Source organism: Squalius cephalus (genome assembly GCF_949319135.1).
Source record: "Squalius cephalus genome assembly, chromosome: 7".
NCBI lineage: Eukaryota > Metazoa > Chordata > Actinopteri > Cypriniformes > Leuciscidae > Squalius > Squalius cephalus.
In genome coordinates, this window is record NC_137128.1 from 25,924,464 (window position 1) to 25,938,559 (window position 14,096).

At 35.2% G+C, this 14,096-nt stretch overlaps 1 protein-coding gene and 1 long non-coding RNA gene across 2 annotated transcripts; one reads left to right on the top strand and one right to left on the bottom strand.

The window, feature by feature from the left end:
* The first annotated feature begins 5,179 nt into the window (after positions 1–5,179).
* Positions 5,180–6,236, top strand: LOC307162049. The gene is made up of 3 exons (XR_013821847.1): positions 5,180–5,210; positions 5,315–5,353; positions 5,516–6,236. It is a non-coding gene; the product is annotated as an uncharacterized lncRNA (long non-coding RNA).
* Positions 6,078–10,900, bottom strand: LOC307162048 (uncharacterized protein). Its single transcript, XM_079877115.1, has 7 exons — positions 10,479–10,900; positions 10,259–10,403; positions 10,053–10,151; positions 9,794–9,938; positions 9,460–9,605; positions 8,623–8,762; positions 6,078–8,466 (listed from the first exon to the last, which is right to left on the bottom strand). Exons 1-7 carry the CDS (start codon positions 10,585–10,587, stop codon positions 8,330–8,332), a joined length of 921 nt encoding a protein of 306 aa, XP_079733241.1. The 5' UTR covers positions 10,588–10,900; the 3' UTR covers positions 6,078–8,329.
* Positions 10,901–14,096: the final 3,196 nt, after the last annotated feature.

The window sequence follows — 14,096 nt, forward strand, 5'->3', positions numbered from 1 at the left end:
TTTCAAAAAAACTCATTCTGTGTGATTTAATTTAGGCCCACAGTGACACAAGTCCCCATGAGTGTGTGTGCATTCAGGTTTAAGTCCCCACCACGATAGGAAAACATGTACACACTCACACAGTGCATAGATACTTAGATACATTATTTAATCACACTGGCTTCACAGCAGGTTGTCAGATTAATTTAGCTGTTTTTTTTGTTGTTGTATGTACCAGTGTCACTCTGAAAAAAGTAAACTATGTTTAACAAGATTTCATCTTTAATATGAATTAGTTTGTCTGTATTTTTCATAATTTTTTCTTGTATATTTTTAAGTTCCATTTATTTGGTGCTTTGTTCAATCTCAAACCATTATTTTTATTTTTATTACAGTTTTTTACAATCACTTTGTTACTATTTTCAGAACCTTGATGTCATTTTTCACAACTCTAGACACAAAACTCACAACCAATGATCAAAATGCACATTTTTCAAAACTCTAACCCTTTTCTCAATTGCTTGGATACAATACACATAAAACTTAGATCATTTGTTCATTCAACAAAAATCACCTGTTCAATATGACACAACTTAACATCAAAGTACTGCTATTTCAAAACGCAATTCACACATTACATTTCAAATGAGTGTCTATTCATTTCCTTACAATGATCTAACTATCAATTGATACAACTGCTCAAAATGATAAGTAACTGTTGCATTACTCTTAATGCATAGTTGTATGGAAACAGACAAACAATCTTCCATGTTTACTGTAAATCATGAGAGTTTCAAGATAACGAGATTCATTGTCACCAATTAGCATGGAGCATGAACCAATTAGACTACAATATCCATGGATGTAGCCTAATATTTTATCATAATGCTTCATCAGACACTGTGTCTATGGTCCCAAATACTGTACCACCTTTTCAGACTATTTACCTGTATCACTTATTTTGTTCTACAATATTTAATGATTGTACGAACAATGACACAGTGAAACTATCGGTTGCTTGCGTGTGGGTGATCTATAGTTATGTTTCAATGGTATTTCACAGTAAATTTGTTTTTTGAACCAATGATTGTGCAAGTGCAAGATTTCTTTAAATATGTGAATGCACAATGCAATGTTTTGAACATTAGACAGCCTGTGTTACAAGTGATAACCGTTTTGAGTTTTGTGTCTAGAGTTTTGAAAAATGAGATCAAGGTTCTGAAAATAGTAGCAAAGTGATTGTAAAAAACTGTAATAAGCTATGAAATAGAAAAGAAAAGACCGTACTGTAAAACATCAAATGCAGTGTTCCTCAACTTGCTTGTACTGTAAGAAACAAAACAGGAGCGATTACTGTACTTCTACATTGTCATCAACTCTGTGTTGTGGATTTGGCCACAGGTTCTCATCTACATCACAATTGATGTTTTCATTAGCCAAAATATTAGGCTACATCCATGGATATTGTAGTCTAATTGGTTCATGCTCCATGCTAATTGGTGACAATGAATCTCGTTATCTTGAAACTCTCATGATTTACAGTAAACATGGAAGATTGTTTGTCTGTTTCCATACAACTATGCATTAAGAGTAATGCAACAGTTACTTATCATTTTGAGCAGTTGTATCAATTGATAGTTAGATCATTGTAAGGAAATGAATAGACACTCATTTGAAATGTAATGTGTGAATTGCGTTTTGAAATAGCAGTACTTTGATGTTAAGTTGTGTCATATTGAACAGGTGATTTTTGTTGAATGAACAAATGATCTAAGTTTTATGTGTATTGTATCCAAGCAATTGAGAAAAGGGTTAGAGTTTTGAAAAATGTGCATTTTGATCATTGGTTGTGAGTTTTGTGTCTAGAGTTGTGAAAAATGACATCAAGGTTCTGAAAATAGTAACAAAGTGATTGTAAAAAACTGTATTTTTGCTTTGATTCAAATAAACCTATGTTGTGATTGTACTGTAGTGTTTTGCATCAATATATTACAAACTTTGTTCAATGATTCCACTGTGTCTGAGTATTCTCTCTACTACTGCAGTACTTTTACAGAGATTTACTCTATTTACTGTACATGTAGTACCATAATGAAACCTGTATCACTTATTTTGTTCTACAATATTTAATGATTGTACGAACAATGACACAGTGAAACTATCGGTTGCTTGTGTGTGGGTGATCTATAGTTATGTTTCAATGGTATTTCACAGTAAATTTGTTTTTTGAACCAATGATTGTGCAAGTGCAAGATTTCTTTAAATATGTGAATGCACAATGCAATGTTTTGAACATTAGACAGCCTGTGTTACAAGTGATAACCGTTTTGAGTTTTGTGTCTAGAGTTTTGAAAAATGAGATCAAGGTTCTGAAAATAGTAGTAAAGTGATTGTAAAAAACTGCATTAAGATGTCTGCACAACAGTTAACTGTAATCTCGGCAAACATTAAACTTTGCTGAAATTGTGCGTCTCGCTTTGGTCTACCCTGGAAGTGTTCTGTTTGCTCTGCTAAACTATAATTACTAAAACTAAAACTGAAACTAAATAAAATAAAAACTAAATAGAAATGTGTTTGCAAAATAAAAACTAAACTAAAACTAACAAAACCATTAATGAAACGAACTAAAACTAAACTTAAATTTAAAGCAAAATTGAAAATGATATTAAAATAAAAACTAATTTAAAAAAGCAAAACTATAATAACCTTGTGTATAAGAGGTAAAAACGATATAAATACTGTTCGTTTTCTCACACAAACCGCTCGTTTCGTGTCTTAGGCCATCAATGTGTACTTACGATGGGGAATTGTTTAATTTGGACGATGGGGAATTGTTTTAATTTGGACTCTGTGCATGCTCTTTGAGACAGTGACCATAGACCTGCATTAAATGACTGACAGACAAGAACGGTTTGACCTAAAAATATCAAAATTGAAACTACTGTGGAAAAAAAGACACCTTCATCTTGGATGCCCTTGAGGTAAGCTAAAACATACCAAAATTTTATTTCAAAATTAACTATCCCTTTAAGACTTGGAAGTAAACGCCCACTGCTATGATTGGATGACAGTTTTGTATATTATAATAAGTTTCATGTAATGCGTGAATCGGTGGGCGGGGCTAAACAGGCAGTGTTGAAGTAGGCGTTGATCTTCTTCTGCGGAGTTGCTGTTTGATACCCTTTGACGTCATAGTTCCCCACTTTGAAAAACCTGTCGTTCGCTGTGCCTGGTGTCAATAAAAGCTTTGGACTAACAAGGAAGTTTTCAGTTCTGAAATGTACAGGATATTCTTATTGTATGATGACCTCTTATATGTCAAAAGCTCAAGGAAAAATAGATTTCTCAGTTCATCACCCCTTTAATGACTGACAATAATCTTATCCTTAATATCCAATAGTAGCGTGAAAGCAGTCAGAGAGCTTTGTATAATGATCTTTGACCAATTTTATTTAAGAGTTATGTTATCAAACACATACACTCATTGAAGACATCCATTTCCAAGCGTGTTAATTGCAGCTGTTACATTGATGTAATAAATTAAATCCATTCGGTTTGATATACTGCGATAGTGAGATAGTGAAAGACAAACACAATAAAAGACAAAAAACAAAACTCTCTTCTTGTTCTCCCTTTTCTGGATGTTTCCTTCTGCAGTACTGAACCACGGAAGTAATATGTGTTACTTACATCCGCTTCACATGGTTTCTCTCAAATAGGATTGTTTGTCACCTCTGTTGCTTTACCATGAGGAGACTACTAGCAATACATCCTGTGACAACAATTATACTACATATCACAATGATAACGGAGAAGAACCCCCAAAGGCAGTAGGGCTACTGGATTATCTTAAGGCTACTGGATTATCTTATCTTTTTTTTTTTTTTTTTTTTGGAAAATAGACAAATAACAAATAATGATTAATTACAAGTAACTAACAAATAATTACATGCAACTAACCCTAAACCAAACAAAGCCCTAATCCTAACCCTATAATAAGTTGCAAAGTTCATGTAGTTGCTTCTTAAATGTACAATTACAGAGTAACAAAGAACTTAAAATAAAGTGTAACCAAATATAATTTTATGCTGTAACTGCAGGGATAATACACAACCCATATGACTTGCATATGTGACTATTATGTAGATCTATTATTTGAATCAAATTCATGTTTTAATAGTATAGGGGTACTCGTCGCAGGTTTCATCAGTCCAGTCTGTTTATTGCAACCATAAATGTCTGTTTTTTTGCTTTAAGGTAGGCCTACGTTTACACGACAACGATGTACTAAACACAGAAAAGTTGTTCCTTGTTGTTCCTCATTTTTTTGAAAAGCTTCACGTACACAACAACGTTGTCAAAATGACCCCCGTTCACACGGATCCATGAAAACGACTAAAAAAAGCTGTATTATGCATGCCAGGCCATGTTGGCGACGTCACTTTGTAAAGAAACTGTGGACTGAACGTGTAATATGCACGCACATGGCGTCACTGTTTTCACAAATTCACATTTTTGTAGTTTACACGGAGGCGATAACTGTATCATTTTCAAAAATGTGTTCTTAGAAACCTGTTTTCAAAAGTTTGTGTTTTCATCCCCCTAAAATGCTGTTGTTGTGTAAATGAACGGCCAAAATACAAAGAGTGAAACACAAAAAGTTTTCTGTTTTTAGTTGAAAATGGTGTCATGAAAACAGCTCCTTAAAGGGCTTTTTCGATGACGGTATTCTGTAAAAAAGAAAGACCATCTTTTCTTCATTCCAATTCTGACTTCCAAAGGCACAAGACGACATGTTTTGTCTTACTCCGTGGATCTCGCCCATTTTCCTCCATTTGTTACCACTGTTTTTCTGCCACCATAATGTGTGCGCAACTGCCCCCAAATGTCATGTCAAAATACCAAATGTCACGCCCCCATGTCTGCTCCCAAATGGTCTATATTCATATCTGACAGACATCTGCATTCATGGTATTTCCCATTTTCTGTCATTTTATAAAAACAGATGTTAATTGCTCAACTTATTATAAATAATTTACAATCATTCAGTACATTTCTGCTTAAAAAAAACTTGACTCGCATCTTCTTTTTAGTCCGAACATAAAAATAGCATTTGACTCAACATTTCAGCCACAACAGAGGAAGTGTATTTTAACACCAGTTTAAACTCTGCATAGCAGCAAGTACAGTGGTATGAAACCAAACCTCATTGTTGCTGCTGACTGATGCTGGTTAGTACTCTTGAGTCTACTTACGGGAATAATCTTTTTTAAATTTGTTACACATTTAAGTGACTTTGTAAGTACATGTAACTTTATCCATTTTATTTTTTCAGGTATATTTTGAGAAGACATGAAAGCAAACGGGATATTTGGTAAGAAATGCATTCATTTACTGTTTTATATATATTGCGTTTTACTGCTACACATATATATATACATACACACACACACACACACAAGGATTCTATGAAGGCACTGAACCCATTAACAACTAAAAATGTATCATTCACTCATGTTTTTTTGTGATCTTCAAGACAATTTTGGCGAATGGACTCGTTACTTCTTGTTCTGCATCTGGCTCATTGATATCGCCCTGATATTTACTGTATATCACTTGGAAACATGTTTGAGAGAAAAGGTTGCAAATTACATTAAGGAAAGACAAGAGGAATATGTCAACAGCGGTGCAAGCGGCTTAACATGTGAGCAAGCCAGTTGAAGCAATAATTGGACAATTAATGTTAAATTGCTCTCACACAAAAATGGCAGTTCAAAGAAACAATTGATGTCTTGTAATGTAGTGTCTTAAATCCTACATTATTAAATGAATTTTGTTCACTCCAATTAAATGTTTATTTTTGTGCAGCAATCAGCAGTAAATTGTGAATAATAGGTACAGCTTGATAATATGATGTTCATATTCATGTTTCTGATACACAATGTCTAAAATAAATCTGAAAAGATAATGTGCCTATGTAGTATCTAACCTTTTTTTTCTTAAAAAACTCATGTTACAAACCTTAAATAACTTAAATGTTATAAACAACAATAAAAAGTGTTAATTTAGAAATAAGCACAAGAAGACTCAGTATGCTGTTTTGCAACATTTGTTTCATTAGAATAAAATGACATAGTACTTTCATATGCACAGGGTAAGCGAGTCTGAAATGGAGGGGATGTTAATCTCCTGGGAGGAAAAAATGTCCTTTATTTGTCTTTTACTTTCTCATAAGTAATTCATCCTGTAGTGAACAAGCCAAAGTACACAGGGTCAATCCTGCTGCAGCTGCTGCCAGGAGACACACACATTCCAAAGGGCAACAACATGCATGACAAGATGCTTCAGTTCACATCCACACCAAAGTAAATGTACACGAAGAGCCGTGATCAAAGCGTGTTTACTCACACAAAATGTGTGGCAACCCTGTCTTTGTAATCACTGTTGAAAGCTCAATGGTTTCAGAAGCTTGCAATCAACACTAAGGTGGTTTCCAGAGCACTTGTACTAAACATATATCAGAGTTGTTTGTCACGAATCATTCATCTTAGTGTGTATCATGCAACGTCTCTGGTAAACCTTTAGTAATCATCAACAATGAGATTTTCACAGTGAAATCAGATGCATTTCAACTATTAAACATTCATAAATGAACTTTTCATAAGTATTATGTCTTTTACAACACTTAACAACATAAAGGTGCAGTAAGCAATTTCTGAGAAACGCTGTTGATATTTGAAATCACAAAAACAAACACGCCTCTACCCAAACGGCTCATACCCCTATCTTGATTCACAAACAGGCTATGCAACACAGGCACCTAGTAGACACGCCCCTTACTGCTGATTGGCTACAAGTGTGTTTTAGTGATCGGTCCGATCCACTTTCAACCTAAACCCGCGGGACCCAACGTAACAGAATGCGGCGCGGGACTAGATTTGATGGCCGAGTGCGGGCACGGGCGGTAATGCACTCGTGTGTGTGCGGGTTGCGGGAGAATAAAACGATCTGTGGGACTCCCGCAAAATAGAAATATCTATAAATCAAACATCTAAAACCGAATAAATTGTTATTCATCTGTTGCACAAAATCAACAAGAAACACTAAAACAAAATAGAAATGATTTACAGGCCAGAGTTTCTATTTAAAATATGTTTGCAGCGTTGAATAAAATCCTGAACGCAATGGCCAATCAGATGCATTTAAGATAGAATCCCCTCACCGCTCAAAACAGACTTTTTGTTCAGTGCTGAATTCTGCATGCCGGCAAATCCTGATTATAACAAACAAAGTGTAGATATTATGAAAGATTCATTGTGCAGTCAGCAGAGATGCCAGCTTTTTAGGAAAGGGAGCACACTTTGCGCGCATTCAGTCATACCAAACCATGCACACAGTAGCCTGCTTGCTTTTATGTTAAATTAACAGTGGTTTGTGAATGTTATTGCTTTAATAACAAATAATTTATCTGGAGCATTTATGCTAATGTGTAGGTGGTGGCGACACGTAGGCTAACTTGAAAGTAGCCTATTTCATGGAGGTACAGAAAAATCTATTTATACTTTTATGCAGGCGGGAGCGGGACAAAACATGAATGTTGCGGGCGGGAGCGGGACAGAATCCTACGGGAGCGCAACTGAATAATCCATCCCAAGCAGGGCTCTACTTTCAACAGCGTTTCTCAGAAATCGCTTACTGCACATTTAAAACAAACAAAAGGGACATTTTTTGTTTTTTACTCCTCCTATGACTTCTGTACTACTTACTCTTGAAACGTGGTTTTGTTATTATTATTGGTTCTTGTATGACATATTGCTTATGATGTTTCTTATTTGTATTTTGCTTTGGATTACAGAGTCTGCTAAATTACAACATTTTAATGTAAATACACACACATGTAAATCTTATAGTAACTAGCAAGTCAAAATACTGTCAGGTATAAAACTATTATTTTTGGTCACGAGTAACTATACATATACACACAGTATTACATTTAAAAAATATATTAAAATGGAAAAGTTATTTTAAATTGTAACAATATTCCACAATATTAATGTTTTTACTGTATTTTGATAAAAAAAATGCAGCCTTGGTGAGCATAAGACAACTTTTGAATGGTAGTGTATAATACAGAACAGAGCAGAATGCCTCATAATGTAAGGCACAATTAATATATATGGCCTGGCACAAGCTCATATTAAACAGAAAATTGCTACAGTTACATGCAAATATAAGCATCTGCCCCAGCTGAAACACATTTATGTAGGTACTGCAAACCTGGAAGGGTTATCATTCAGGATATGTCATCTTCAATATTTAATGCTGAAACATATGTGTTTATGATATTTGGTTAGTTATCAGCACCGCTGTTTGGTGACATCAGGACTTCATGGTTCACTTCATGGAAGAGAGGCTGAGTCCTGTGTCTCCAAACCACCAGACCCACCCGCACCACTAACACAATACAGACCATCACAAGGAGCACCACTGTGGAAAATAAGAGCATGACACTGTAAGCACTGTGAGCACAATGCTGCATTAATATGTAACATATTGCGAGGTCTTTCACTTTGTACCTTAATGATGCTATATTTATGGTCAACCACAAAGACATGGTCATAGACGTGTTTATCATTGACTTACCTGAAAATACTGCGTTGCGGCCAGGTTCTGCTGCGTCATAATGCTTGCTTAAGCTTCCAATTAGAGCATAGATAATCACAGGGTAAACGGTGAGGATGTAACGGACATGCTTCTCTATTAGAAAGTTTTCAACCGTAAACCTGTAGAAGAAGTTGCAAAGAAACAAAGAACGCTTTAGAAATAGTGTGCTGATCTAATGCCTTTAATCATATGTTAAATATGGGTCAATGACATAAAAGTGCCCACGATAAAGAAAAAGATTTTCAAAAATCTAGTTTCAAGAAAGGTTTCAGTTTAATGACTGGTGTGGTGTTTATAAATTAAAAACATATTTTCCTTGAATATCTGTGTATTAAACATCTTTTTAAAAAGGTTTTAAAGTACAATTTTCAAGGTAAAGAGGTTTTTTTTAAACACATTTTAAGACCATTTTTTTGGAGAATTGCACCACGTGACAACATAAAAAGGTCAAATTTTTCGACCTTTTAGGACACTTACTCATATAATTTCCTGTTTTATGTTGCTGAAATTCCAAACTATTTAATAAGGTTGTCTTGTCAAAAAAAAAAAAAAAAAAAAAAAATTTGTCTTCATTATGATATCAGTTGTATCACCTAACATTTTTGACTTTATGCTTCCCAAAAATAGCTTTTCAATATTTCAGAAGTTAATTTTCATTCAGAACTTTAAAGCTCGCTCATAACAGAAGAAGTGTATTTAAATCATCGCATGTTTAAAGTTGGAAAAGCAAACACACGAATACGAACAAAAAATGTGCATTATGTCATTGACCCAATATGACAGAATTTGTAGCAGAAAATAAATGATTATGATTACCATATAATTACTTCCAAGAGAAGTATGCATAAAGAAGCTGTAGCGGCATTTGTTGGGGAAACTGATGCCATATCCAGCACAATAGTGAAGTTGAGCAGTGTGGCAATGGCTGTCCATGTTGCATAGGTGGCGATACCATTTTGAACCTGAGGTACACGTATGGCACAGCCATTTTAAACAAGTGAATCTGTACTGCACTTAATTTACCTGCTATATTTTAAGTCGATACTGTGCAGTTAAATACGCTACATTTTAGGTGATATGCCCATTTAAAGAAAGATATAAAATTATGAGTGCCTCTTGTCAAGTGGAATCCAATATGTTCAATGCATACCAACACTATGATGCAGAGAAGGTCTTTTGGGTGGTGCTGTTTCAGCCAAGATCCATGAGTCCGTATCCCAACACAAGAGAAGAAGATCAGCAGGTAGTTGGTGAAAACAATCAGGGCAAGCAGCACAAGTGCAGGGATCATCAATCTAAATCAATAAGAAACAAACATGTGACCTCCTGTGACATACTTTACAAGAAAAAAAAAAAACCCCAGCAAAACTCTTATGATTACGCCGAAAACTATGTTGCCTATAACTTACTCTCTTTCCCACAATACAAGCCAGGTGCTGTTCAGAATCATGTTGATGATCCATGAGAGAAAGAATTCAGAGGGCAGGATTGCTGGACTTAAGTACAACCTGAGAACAAATAATTCAGACTAGACTATCAAACTAGAATAATGTCTTTCAAACAGTGTGAATAAGCAATGTGTTGATGTGAGTGGAGTGTGTGTGGTTTGAAGTACCCTCTACAGAACCAGGTCAGGATATATACGTTCATCAGGGAGAGCCAGGAATATATGATACCCCATATAGAGAAGGTCCATCCTGCAGGAGTGATCTCTGTCTGGTATCTTGCGGAAATATTTCCAGTGCTGCGCTGAAATGGACCTTGAAAGCCAAAAAAAGAAAGTAGATGTGTATATATAACTAGTTATATAACCGTAAATAAATGAACATACGTACCTTTTCCTTGTCCCGCGAGCGCGTTGATAATCAAAGCAGCAATGTAAGCGAATTGAGAAAGGACAATGAGCAAAATACGCAAGAGCTTGTGATTCCTCAAAAGCGACATTTTATTCTCTTATTCTTTCCTTTTCCTTTAAACTATTCAATTCTTCCGTTTTTGTGAAGCTATGAAGCTATGTTGTGCTTGTCTTGCCACGCTGTGAAGTTAGCAAAGTTAGCTAGAGTCGCTGTTACACTAACTTAGGTGCTAATGTAAACTATAGATTTACGTGATATATCTGCGAAGAGAGTAATGTAGCCCTTATTTTTGACTGAATTATACTTAGGACTTTTTAATATATATTTTTGCCACTATGGCGTCTTCTAACTTGTTTACGTTACAAAATGACGCTCTGTTGAAAAGTGTAAGAGAGCCATCTGCTGGACAATAACAACACGGCCAGCGTCCACAAGATGTTTCTCTAGACTAGAGAGTCTAAAATGAATGTAACTTTGGCTTGGTTTTTACAGACAGGGCTTAAACTATGCCAGGACCTGGCCTTCGTAAAATTAGGACATTAAAGTAGCTTTTATAAACGTGCGTACCTTAAAAAACATTACCAGTGTGCATCTTGGGACAAAACAATGGCAGTGACATATTTTATGAAATGTCAGTGCAAACATGCGTTTTAGTCTGGGACTAGGCTTAAGCCTTAATTTATAATTATCTTATCTTAATTTATAGCCCCCCATTTTCATCATAAAATAATAAGCGTTCATAAAGTGGAGTGATACAAGGTTTAGTTGTGTTTTTCTGAATTAAACAATCAGAAACATTTAATAGCTAGCCTACTTGAACCATTTTTTAAGTGCATTATGGGATTTTTCGCTGGTAAATTTGTTTACAATTTTTCCATGTCTAAGGATGTCTAACAGAATGAGCATACAACATTCAGCTTTTGATTTAACCCTGTAAAGCCTGACATTTGAAATAAATGTCAGTTTTTAAACGGAACAGTTTATTTACCCTTTAAACAAAATAAAATGTTAAAAACATTCTTTAAAAACAAGTTTACATTAGTTTATTTTTTAATGTTGTGTCATATTAGACACATCAGACTTTTATGGCTATGTATATTATGGCTTTATAGTATGATATAGTGAGAGAGCTCACACTCAAGGAGGAAAAAACAATTTTTTTTTATTCAGAGGCCCAAACTGAGCAATTATATGCATTTTGGTGAGGTTGGTTTTAAAATTGTAAGACGAAATTCTGATTGCTTGTAATGTAAGATCTTTATAAAAGTATACTTAAATTTAATAAATATGTATATAAACATCAGTTGTCACATATTTCTCCCAAACATGCGATACATGACGTCTGAGAGATATACAAATGAACGTTCCTCAAAAGCCTGATGTATCATATTTGATAGGCTACATACATTTAAACATGAAGGGGGACATTTGCAGAGTTATGCTATATAAGAATTATAGGCTACCTTTTACTTGCTAAAAAATGAAAGCAGTGTGAGCTATCATTCAAAGAGCATAGTGCATGTGTACAACTGGGATTGACTGAAAGCCATTTGGTTGGGACTGAACAGAGTTCCCTGACAGGTCACTTAACCAGTTCATGCGCAAACCTAAAACAATTTCTCTGATTAACAAGTCTGATGTGTTAGTATTGCTGTGATGTGGTATTTTGAAGAGAACAGTCATCTGTCCTGTCAGGTTGGTAAAACAATTGTGGAGTGCAGTGGAGAAAGAGTAACAGTCTTTAAAACCTTTTGAAACCAATACATTTTTGTCGTGCCAATGAAGAATAAATAGCCTAAGTGCCAGGTTCTTAGAAATGTACTCTTTGTATAAATATTGGTTTAATATTTTTAAAATAAACTGTAAAAAGTGGCAATTGTTACCTTAAAGAGCTATTTTGATTTAACCCATTAGTTTTGTTGGTATAAAGTGATGCATGTAGATTTGTTCAGTGATGTTAAAACATATATTTGACTTGAATAAAACCAGTTCATTTAGATGTTATCATTTGTTTTCTCCCTATGTAGGCTATATAAATTCATGAAACCTGCACGGCTGGAATGAAGTAGTTGCGTTTCCTCTCACAGCCACGCGAGGGCAGCAGACATCTTTTCATACAATTCCGGAATATCAATAAAACAATTGGGCAGTCCTGAGTAGACTGTGAAGCATCTCGTTTGCTTTTTAATTTCAAACACTTTTACCATTTCGTAATATCTCGCTTAACTTCTGTGTTGTTCTGCTATTAGTAATTAAACAGTGTATTGTAATTTCACAAATAGGCTACATCTCGAATGTGACTGGAGCTGTAGAAATGGTTCCACTTTGCACGTCAAAAAAAAAAAAAAAAAAATAGATTCCTCCCCAGATAGCACAAGTAGGGGTGAAGTCAGGTTGAATAGGACACTTTTTCTCAGTCATCTCAATGGCAAAAAGTCCCAATCAACCTGAATTCACCCTACATCTCAGAGACGTCTATTTGATGTCTGCATTTACATCTGCAAGATGTATTTATTTTGGCGTGTTTGCTCATCTGCAATACATCTCTAGGATGTATCCTATTAGATGTCATATAGACATTTATAAGATGCTCTTATAATGTTCATTTATAAGATTTAGAATGTATGTATAACTGCTTTTTCTAAGACGTTTATCGGATGTTTTTGCACAGCAGATGCTTTCCAGATCAACAGATCTTTAGCAGACATATTACAGATGTACCTGTACTATCTGGGTCCCCCAAGTCTGAAAAACATTTGTGAATGTACAACAGGTGTTGTCTGTCGTTGTAATATTACGGCCTTCTTGTATCCGATTGAGAACAGTGTGTGTGGGTGGTTTAGATTACAACATTGAAACCCCGGTTTCACAGACAAGGTTTAAAGGGATGGTTCCATTTAGCCATCTTAGCTGTATATGACTTTCTTCTTTCAGACGAATATAATCGGAGTTATCCTGGTTCTTCCAAGCTTTATAAAGGTACTGAATGGGGGTCGAGATTTTGAAGCCCAACAAAGTGCATCCATCCATCATAAACATACTCCACACGACTCCGGGGGGTTAATAGGCCTTCTGAAGTGAAGCGATGCGTTTGTGTAAGAAAAATATAGAGCGATAGAGCAAAACATATACCGGTCACAAATTAGAAGTCTAAAACGAGAATTGTTAAAGAGAAACGTCTGAGGATTTCGATATAAGACTAGAGGAGCTTGAGTTTGTTGCCCATCCCTATTTGTTTGAACCGCGAGAGGTGTCAAAGCTTACACTACTCCTACATCGCGTCAAGGGTTACACGTTTGGCGTAAATTGACTTGCGTAGGCCGTCTGCCGGAAGCTAGTTATTTTAGTTTATTACATTTTGAATATGGATATTTTTCTTACAAAAACCCATCGCATTGCGTCAGAAGGCCTTTATTAACTCCCTGGAGTTGCATGGACTACTTTTATGTTGGATGGACGTCCTTTTTTGGACTTCAAAATCAGGACCGCCATTCAGTTCCATTATAAAGCTTGGAAGAGCAATGATTTTTTTTTATAGAACTCCGATTGTGTTTATCTGAAAGAAAATACACCTAGGATGGTTTAGGGTGAGTAAAT